Source organism: Hippopotamus amphibius, chromosome 15 (assembly GCF_030028045.1).
Source record: "Hippopotamus amphibius kiboko isolate mHipAmp2 chromosome 15, mHipAmp2.hap2, whole genome shotgun sequence".
Classification (NCBI taxonomy): domain Eukaryota; kingdom Metazoa; phylum Chordata; class Mammalia; order Artiodactyla; family Hippopotamidae; genus Hippopotamus; species Hippopotamus amphibius.
In genome coordinates, this window is record NC_080200.1 from 22,112,892 (window position 1) to 22,123,085 (window position 10,194).

General features: G+C 36.9%; 1 protein-coding gene across 1 annotated transcript; it reads left to right on the plus strand.

Annotated features, from left to right (window-relative positions):
- The first annotated feature begins 3,894 nt into the window (after nt 1–3,894).
- On the plus strand, nt 3,895–4,821 carry LOC130836352 (olfactory receptor 14A16-like). Its single transcript, XM_057708399.1, has one exon. The coding sequence runs from the start codon at nt 3,898–3,900 to the stop codon at nt 4,819–4,821; it is 924 nt and encodes a 307-aa protein (XP_057564382.1). The 5' UTR covers nt 3,895–3,897.
- The last annotated feature ends 5,373 nt before the right edge of the window (nt 4,822–10,194 follow it).

Sequence of the window (10,194 nt, forward strand, 5' to 3'; positions counted from 1 at the left end):
CACCCACCTTTGCTGTAAATGATTCTACACACACATCCCTTAAGCTGCCAAGGTCCTCCTTTGTTCACACTGTTTCCTGGTTTTGAAGAAGTATTATTCTCTTTTTTCCTTCCTAAATAGTATCAACATTCCAAGGGCTAATCATCTCATTTCCCACTTTTCTCCTTGCAGTCCATAGTGATTCCCTTAGAACTCCTGGAGCATTTAGTGCTTACCATAATTTGCTCCAATAAAAACCATCTTACATGTTTATTATATTTATAAAGTAGGAAAATATTAAGTTCTCATTCATCATATAATTAAAATGTAAATACAGAGTAAATTTGAGGTAAATAACTGGATTTCCAGCGGCAAGTTGGGATTCTTGCTGAGAATTATTTTGATGGCTAAGATTCCAAAGCAGGCTTGAAGATGGATGAGAGGAAAAGCAAAAGTAATATGGGGGAACAACTACTTTTTCCAGTTTTATAGAGACATAATTGACATGTAACAGTGTGTAAGTTTAAGGTGTATAGTGTAGTGATTTTACCTATGTATACATTGAAAATGATTACCACGATAAGATTAGTCAATGTATAATCACCTTATATACTTTATTTTTCCTTTTCTCTGCTGAGAACTTTTAAAATTTACTCTCTTAGTAACTTTCAGGTACACAGAATAGTATTGTAAACTTTAGTATGCCATGCCGTTTATTAGATCCCCACATGTCATTCATCTTATAAATGAAAGTTTATACCCCTTACACCATGTTCACTCTTTTTCTCTCACCCCACCTCATCTATCTTTGCCAAACACCAGTCTGTGTTCTGTTTCTATGACTGGATTATTTTATTTCTGCAGTGTCGAGATATATGTGAGATCATAAATTCCATTTTTTAAGCTTTTTATTGGAATATAATTGCTTTACATTGTTGTACAGTGTCTGCTGTACAACTAAGTGAATCAGCTGTATTTATACATATATCCCATATCCCCTCCCTGCCGTGACTCCTTCCCACCTTCCCTATCCCACTCCTCTAAGTCATCACCCATCATCGAGCTCATCTCCCTGTGTTATGCAGCAGCTTCCTGCGAGCTATCTATTTTACATTTGGTAGTGTATATATGTCATTATAACTCTGTCACTCTGTCCCAGCTTCCTCTTTGCCCCACCCCCCATTATGTCCTCAGGTCCTTTCTCTGCATCTGTATTTTTATTATTGCCCTGTCAAAGCATTCATGACTACTTTAATAAGGGGGCAAAAAGGCCTGCCAGTAAGGCACAGAAAGAAATGTTATGGGCCACAATATTCTAAAGCTGTGGCTCTCACACTGTAGCATATATCTGAATCATCTAGATGGCTGATTAAAAAACATCTTGTTCGACCCCACCCGAGAGCTTCTGATTCAGCAGGTCTGGGGATGTTTCCCAAGTGTCTGAATTTCTGTCAGTTTCCAAAATCATGCTTATGTTGCTGGCCAAGGAACACATTTTGTGAACCACTGGTACAGCTGAGTGGAGAAGATCTTGATAAAGAAAAAAAAAATTGTAAATCCGAAGGGGAGTTCACAGATAGAAAGAATGAAAGACTCACATTAACCTTAGATAAGAGAAGAGCATTTATAAAATATTTTATTTATTTTTTTGTTTGCTGGTTGCTTGGTTAATTTCATGACAGAATATATTAGATGGGTTTAGGGAGGACATAGGGATATAGAATTGGAAAGTAGCATGCATCAACCACCCTTTCAGGAGCTAAGAAGTTGGTGTAGGGGAAATTACAATGATACACAAATAAAAAGAAGATCACAAGAAAATGTTTTTCAGGAGAGAGCTATGCAGGGTACTGTACTGCTGGCAGTGGTTTTGAAAAGCTAAATTCAACTTATTTTTCAAAGTTTTAATATGCCCATGTCACACAATGAATTACATTGTATTTTCATTGCTTAGTGATTTGAAGTAGGATACAAGTTTCCTGGATTATTTTTTCCCATGGAACATATACACTTATAATTAACATCAGTATTTTTTGCTGAATATTTGTGTGATTATCTGAATAATGGAATTCAAAATGCATGAGAGAGAAAATAAATAGAGTGTAAACCCTTGGGGCAGAAGTTTCATCAAGAGTGATAGAAGAAACTTGGCTTGAAGATCAATAATATAGTGTATGAAAAACAAATTGTTACATTCACTAAGTTGAGTAAACAGTTATTAGATTAGGGATTCAACATACTAGGCAAACATCCTTTATCTACTTAAGATGGCCATACAATGGAATTTTGCATAAATTATCTCCTCTGAATGACTCTAATATGCATGCAAAGTACATACATTTTACTAAAGGGCATGGAGTGTTTCCATTGTACAACACTACACTACAACTTTCAGAAGGAGGGAGCCATTTATCTGAGGCAAAAGGGAATGAATAGATGAGAAAGTGAGAAGGGAGAAACACCAAGGGAGGCATTTAATACTCCCAGTCACAAAGATGAGGGGGCAACCTGTGAAAATGAAAAAGAATGAAAACCATAAAAGGGGAAGGGAAAGCTGGTCAAGCAGGTATGAATCAGGAGGAGAGGTTGTTGCCTCAGATAGTTAAATAGGAGATGTGGCTACAAACCCATGATTCACTGAAGCAATCTCTGAAAGGCAACGGCAACGATGTTGGAGATCAGGTGAAAAGGTAAAAACTAACACATTTGAACTGAACATCAATATTATGCTCAAATTTAAATTTTTTTTCTACCTACAGATAGTATTTAGTCAAATAAAATATAACACAAGAAAAAGCTAGAGACCGTCTACTAGTTTTCTTCTTTCTGTGTTCCTGATAAGTTGCCTAAATGCTTCTATGTAAGATGTCTCAAATCTTTTCATAAGGTTTGACTCTGTGTATCAGCAATTGCTATTCCTGTCAAATGCAAAGCATAATTTTGAAAAAGAGGACAAAATCATTACTCATATGCACATATAAAACAAACACAGGTCAAAAATTTTATTCAACTTATTAAATATGTTGTGAATCAGCAAGATATTGCAACTGGTTCAGAAGAAAAATCAAAGTACTACACACATGAAGGCAGACAAAGAAGGCTGAAATGAATTTACAAGTAGATGAGAAATGGGTCTGACTATAGAGCCATAGTCAATAACACTACATTGAATGCATTTAGTTTGTATATCTAAGAACAAGAATAATTTGTTTTATTGTCCACTTCCTACAACTTCAAGAATTGTAAAACATCTCAAAGACAATAAAACACAATGATGACCTAATATACACACACACATATAGAGTGTTCTTATTTCAAAGATTTTCAGTTTTCTTGATTTTGATATAAGGAAGAAAGACTGAAGGAGCAGAGAAAATGTTTGTTGAATGTGTTCTTGTCCATGAGTCATGCTAGTTGTTTTTATATGCATTGTTTAATTAAATTGGAATAATAATCAGATGAGAACGCTCACTCTGAAAACTGAGTAAACTGATAGTTGGATAATTTATTCATTAAAAAGAAAGTGAATGACTAAACTTAAATATGTATTTGAGACTGATTGCTCAAAATCCATTGTGTTTCTCACTACATATTGCAAAATAAAGTATATAAATTTTCACTTAAGTAAGACACAGAGAATAGGCCTTAACCTACATAAAATTATGAGGTAGATGATTTGGACTGGACTGGCACTCCCTTCAGTCAGATTGCAATGCGATCACCATGGTAAAGGGCTCTCAATGGAAGCTTCCTGGTGTGAGTCTCATGTGGTCTCAAATTTTCTAACAGATATGCATGTGAGTGAGAGAAAGGGAAGTTAAGAAAATAGAACAGCAAACCCTCTCAGGTTAACTCTCAAGTTGTTTACTTTTTTCTTTTATTTTATTGTTTTAGAGTAAGTGTTAAAAGTCAAAAGAAATGGAAAACTTTACCTCTGGGAGTACATTCTTTCTTATGGGATTCAGTGATATTCGGGAGATCCAGATCTTACATGCTGTGCTATTTTTGCTAATTTACCTGGCAGCCCTGCTTGGGAATCTTCTCATCATTGCACTTACCAGCAAGGATCATTGCCTTCACACCCCAATGTACTTCTTCCTGAAGAACTTATCCTTCCTGGATCTCGGCCTCATTTCCATCACTGTCCCCAAATCCATCATGAACTCTCTGACGAATCACAACACCATTTCATTCCTTGGATGTGTTTCACAGGTGTTTTTCTTTTTCCTCTTAGCCACTACAGAAGTAGCACTACTCACAGTCATGTCCTATGACCGCTATATTGCCATCTGCCACCCACTCAGGTATGACATCATCATGAACCATGGAGCCTGTGTACAGATGGCTGCCTCTTCTTGGCTCAGTGGGTGTCTCAGTGCAATACTGCATACGGCTTCTACATTCTCCACACCCATGTGTGGGGCTCCTGAAGTTCATCAGTTCTTCTGTGATGTCCCACAATTGCTCTCTCTTGCCTGTTCATATAACATTGGGGAATTAGTAGTCATTGGGCTCAGCCTAGTGTTAGATTTTGGCTGTTTTGTGTTTATTGATATTTCTTACATTCATATCTTCTCCACTGTGCTGAGGATATCCTCCAGAGAAGGCAGGTCCAAAGCCTTCTCCACATGCCTGCCTCACCTCGTTGTTGTGACTCTGTTTCTCTCCTCTGGGTTTTTTGCCTATTTACACCCATTACCCAAATCTCCATCACTCTTGGACTTGCTAATTTCAGTATTCTATACTGTGGTACCACCTACCATGAACCCCCTCATCTACAGTCTGAGAAATAAGGACATGAAGATGGCACTAAGGAGACTGAGAATAAATGGATATTTTTAATCAAATTAGAAGAATTAATACATCATGATCTTTTAATTCACTGCCATAATTATCTGAGACATCAGTGGCATACTCTTAGAGTCATAGTAAATATGTAGTGTAAAAATTATCATGAAAAGTTTGGTTTTACTTATTAAAGTGGTACTAATAAGCATGATGTCTGTCCAGATCAAATGGATGGCAAAACCAGTAGGGTTGCACTTGGAATTGGAAAGATGCATGTTGCCCTAATGGAAATAAGGGCATACGATATACGTCATCTTAATGGAAACTCTTTTTTCCTGTGACAAGTGGCAAACTGGGCAGGATGCTGGGACATCAGGCATAAACTTGGACTTTCCCAGGCAAACCAATCGTATGGTCACTCTTAGCAAAGGTGATATCTGAAATGCCATGAAGGAATTAGATGGAGGTTAAGTGGTGACTGCAAAACATTTTGAATATACCAAGTGCGACTGAATTGTACAAGTTAAAATGGTAAATGTTATGTTATATGGATTTCACCTCACCAATAAGACAAAAGCAGAAATAAAACTACAGTCTGTTGTCCATCTGTCTTCTTCTTTCCTTTCTCAAACCTACTATATGGTGTTTTCTGGGATAGCTTGTGCCCATGCAGTCTAGTGAGAAGAGGCACATACACTAAAATAGAACTTTACTATATATAGATACATATGCTTATTCTATTAGAACAACTCCTGGGTGCATGGAGTAAAGGAACCAAGCAGAAAAGCTTAGAATGAAGGCATATATAGGGAGACAATTTACATTTTTGTAAAGGAAATACCTAAGCTGTATTTTAAAGGCAAAGAAGGAATCAATCTGGAAAAGAGAGAGGAGAATGAAAGTACAAGCTGAGGAGAAAGTGAAAATAAACAAAAACCAAAGAGCAATAAAAGGTTTATAGAATATGTGTGACTGATCTGGGACTGAAAGATACAGTGAGCTTTGCCCTGAAAGACAATGAGTATGAGATACAGGAAGAACTAGAGTAAGAAGAGGGCAAAGAGGATGGACACAGACTGGCTGAATGGATACAAAAACAAGACCCTTCTATATGCTGCCTACAAGAAACCCACTTCAGACCAAGGGATACATATAGACTGAAAGTGAAGGGATGGAAAAAGATATTCCATGCAAATGGAAGTCAAAAGAAAGCTGGAGTAGCAATACTCATATCAGACAAATTAGACTTGAAAGTAAAGACTATTAAAAGAGACAAGGAAGGGCACTACATAATGATCAAGGGATCCATCCAAGAAGAACATATCACAATGGTAAATATCTATGCCCCCAATATAGGAGCACCTCAATACATATGGCAAATGCTAACAGCTATAAAAGGGGACATCGACAGGAACACAATTATAGTGGGAGACTTGAACACCCCACTTACATCAATGGACAGATCATCCAAACAGAAAATAAATAAAGACACACAAGCTTTAAATGACACATTAGACCATCTCGACTTCATTGATATTTATAGGACATTCCATCCAAAAACGACAGACTACACTTTCTTCTCAAGTGCACATGGAACATTTTCCAGGATAGATCACATCTTGGGTCACAAATCAAACCTCAGCAAATTCAAGAAAATTGAAATCATATCAAGCATCTTCTCAGACCACAACGCCATGAGACTGGATATCAATTACAGGAAAAAAACTGCAAAAAATATGAACACATGGAGGCTAAACAATTCACTCCTAAACAACCAAGGAATCACTACAGAAATCAAAGAGGAAATCAAAAAATATCTAGAAACAAATGACAATGAAAACACAACAACCCAAAAGCTATGGGACGCAGCAAAAGCAGTTCTAAGAGGGAAGTTTATAGCAATACAGTCCTACCTTAAGAAACAAGAAAATGATCGAATAAACAACCTAACCTTACACCTCAAACAACTAGAGAAAGAAGAACAAAGAAACCCCAAAGTGAGCAGAAGGAAAGAAATCATAAAGATCAGAGCAGAAATAAATGAAAAAGAAAGGAAAGAAACCATAAGAAAAATAAATGAAACTAAAAGCTGGTTCTTTGAGAAGATTAACAAAATTGATAAAACATTAGCCAGACTCATCAAGAAAAAAAGGGAGAAGATGCAAATCAACAGAATTAGAAATGAAAAAGGAGAAGTCACAACGGACACCTCAGAAATACAAAACATCATGAGATACTACTACAAGCAACTATATGCCAATCAACTGGATAACCTGGAAGAAATGGATACATTCTTAGAAAAATACAATCTTCCAAGACTGAACCAGGAAGAAATAGAAACCATGAACAGACCAATCACAAGTACAGAAATTGAGGCAGTGATTAAAAATCTCCCAACACACAAAAGCCCAGGACCAGATGGATTCACAGGCGAATTCTATCAAACATTTCGAGAAGAGTTAACACCTATCCTTCTCAAACTCTTCCAAAATATTGCAGAAGGCGGAGCACTCCCAAACTCATTCTACGAGGCTACCATCACCCTGATACCAAAACCAGGCAAAGATGTCACAAAAAAAGAAAACTACAGACCAATATCACTGATGAATATAGATGCAAAAATCCTCAACAAAATACTAGCTAACAGACTGCAACAGCACATTAAAAAAATCATACACCACGATCAAGTGGGGTTTATCCCTGGGATGCAAGGATTCTTCAATATACGCAAATCAATCAACGTGATACATCATATCAACAAACTGAAGGATAAAAACCATATGATCATTTCAATAGATGCAGAAGAAGCTTTTGACAAAGTTCAACATCCATTTATGATAAAAGCTCTCCAGAAAATGGGTATAGAAGGAAATTACCTCAACATAATAAAAGCCATATATGACAAACCAAAAGCCAACATTGTTCTCAATGGAGAAAAACTGGAAGAATTCCCTCTAAGAACAGGAACAAGACAAGGGTGTCCACTCTCACCACTGTTATTCAACATAGTTTTGGAAGTGTTAGCCACAGCAATCAGAGAAGAAAAAGAAATAAAAGGAATCCAAATTGGAAAAGAAGAAGTTAAATTGTCACTCTTTGCAGATGACATGATATTATATATAGAAAACCCTAAAGACTCTACCAGAAAACTGCTAGCACTCATTGATGAGTTTAGTAAAGTAGCAGGATACAAAATTAATGCACAGAAATCTCTTGCATTCCTATACACTAACAACAGAAGAGCAGAAAGAGAAATTAAGGAAACTCTCCCATTCACCAGTGCAAGGAAAAGAATAAAATACCAAGGAATAAACATGCCTATGGAGGCAAAAGATCTGTATGCAGAAAACTTTAAGACATTGATGAAAGAAATCAAAGATGACACAAACAGATGGAGGGACATACCATGTTCCTGGATTGGAAGAATCAACATCGTGAAAATGACTGTACTACCCAAAGCAATTTACAGATTCAATGCAATCCCGATCAAATTACCAATGGCATTCTTCACAGAACTAGAGCAAGAAATCTTACGATTTGTATGGAAATGCAAAAGACCCCGAATAGCCAAAGCAATCTTGAGAAGGAAAAATGGAGTTGGTGGAATCAGGCTTCCTGACTTCAAACTATACTACAAGGCCAGAGTGATCAAGACAGTATGGTACTGGCACAAAAATAGAAAGGACGATCAATGGAATAGAATAGAGAACTCAGAAGTAAGCCCAAACACATATGGACACCTTATCTTTGACAAAGGAGGCACGAGTATACAATGGAAAAAAGACAGCCTCTTCAATAAGTGGTGCTGGGAAAATTGGACAGCAACATGTAAAAGAATGAAATTAGAACACTTCCTAACACCATACACAAAAATAAACTCCAAATGGATTAAAGACCTACATGTAAGGCCAGACACTATAAAACTCCTAGAGGAAAACATAGGCAGAACACTCTTTGACATACATCAAAGCAACATCCTTTTTGACCCACCTCCTAGAATCATGGAAATAAAATCAAGAATAAACGAATGGGACCTCATGAAACTTAGAAGCTTTTGCACAGCAAAAGAAACCATAAATAAGACTAAAAGGCAACCCTCAGAATGGGAAAAAATAATTGCCTATGAAACAACGGACAAAGGATTAACCTCCAAAATATACAAGCAGCTCAGGCAGCTTCATACCAAAAAAGCAAATAACCCAATCCACAAATGGGCAGAAGACCTAAATAGACATTTCTCCAAAGAAGACATACAGATGGCCAACAAACACATGAAAAGATGCTCAACATCACTAATCATCAGAGAAATGCAAGTCAAAGCCACAATGAGGTATCACCTCACACCAATCAGAATGGCCATCATCACAAAGTCTGGAAACCACAAATGTTGGAGAGGGTGTGGAGAAAAGGGAACTCTCCTGCACTGTTGGTGGGAATGTAAGTTGGTACAGCCACTATGGAAAACAATTTGGAGGTTCCTTAAAAAACTACAAATAGAACTACCATATGATCCAGTCATCCCACTCCTGGGCATATACCCAAAGAAAACCATAATCCCAAAAGAAACTTGTACCATAATGTTTATTGCAGCACTATTTACAATAGCCAGGACATGGAAGCAACCGAAATGCCCATCAACAAATGAATGGATACAGAAGATGTGGCATATATATACAATGGAATATTACTCAGCTATAAAAAGGGATGAGATGGAGCTATATGTAATGAGGTGGATAGAACTACAATCTGTCATACATAGTGAGGTAAGTCAGAAAGAGAAGGACAAATATTGTATGCTAACTCACATATATGGAATCTAAAAATGGTACTGATGAACTCAGTGACAAGAACAAGGATGCAGATACAGAGAATGGACTGGAGAACTCGAGGTATGCGAGGGGGCGGGGGGTGAAGGGGAAACTGAGATGAAGCGAGAGAGTAGCACAGACATATATATACTACCAACTGTAAAATAGTCAGTGGGAAGTTGTTGTATAACAAAGGGAGTCCAACTCGAGGATGGAAGATGCCTTAGAGGACTGGGGCAGGGAGGGTGGGGGGGACTCGAGGGGGAGAGTCAAGGAAGGGAGGGAATATGGGGATATGTGTATAAAAACGGATGATTGAACCTGGTGTACCCCCCCAAAAAATAAATAAAAAAATAAAATAAAATAAATAAATAAATAAATAAATAAAAATCCTTGTTACATATAAGGTTCCTTTCACTAGATTAAATAGCTAAGAGGGCAATTGCTAGTTTATATGGTAAGTGCCTATTTAATGAGAAATTACCATAACATTTTCAAAGTTGTTACAATTTTTTACATTCCCATATCTTCATCAACACTTGGTATTTTTTCCACCTTAATTTTAGCTTTTCTAGTGGATATGCTGTGTATTTGATGCCTCACTTTACATTTCTTATGA

What these genes read in the sequence shown, in the direction of transcription:
- LOC130836352 (XM_057708399.1), top strand. Translation starts at nt 3,898, where the DNA reads ATGGAAAACTTTACCTCTGGGAGTACATTCTTTCTTATGGGATTCAGT.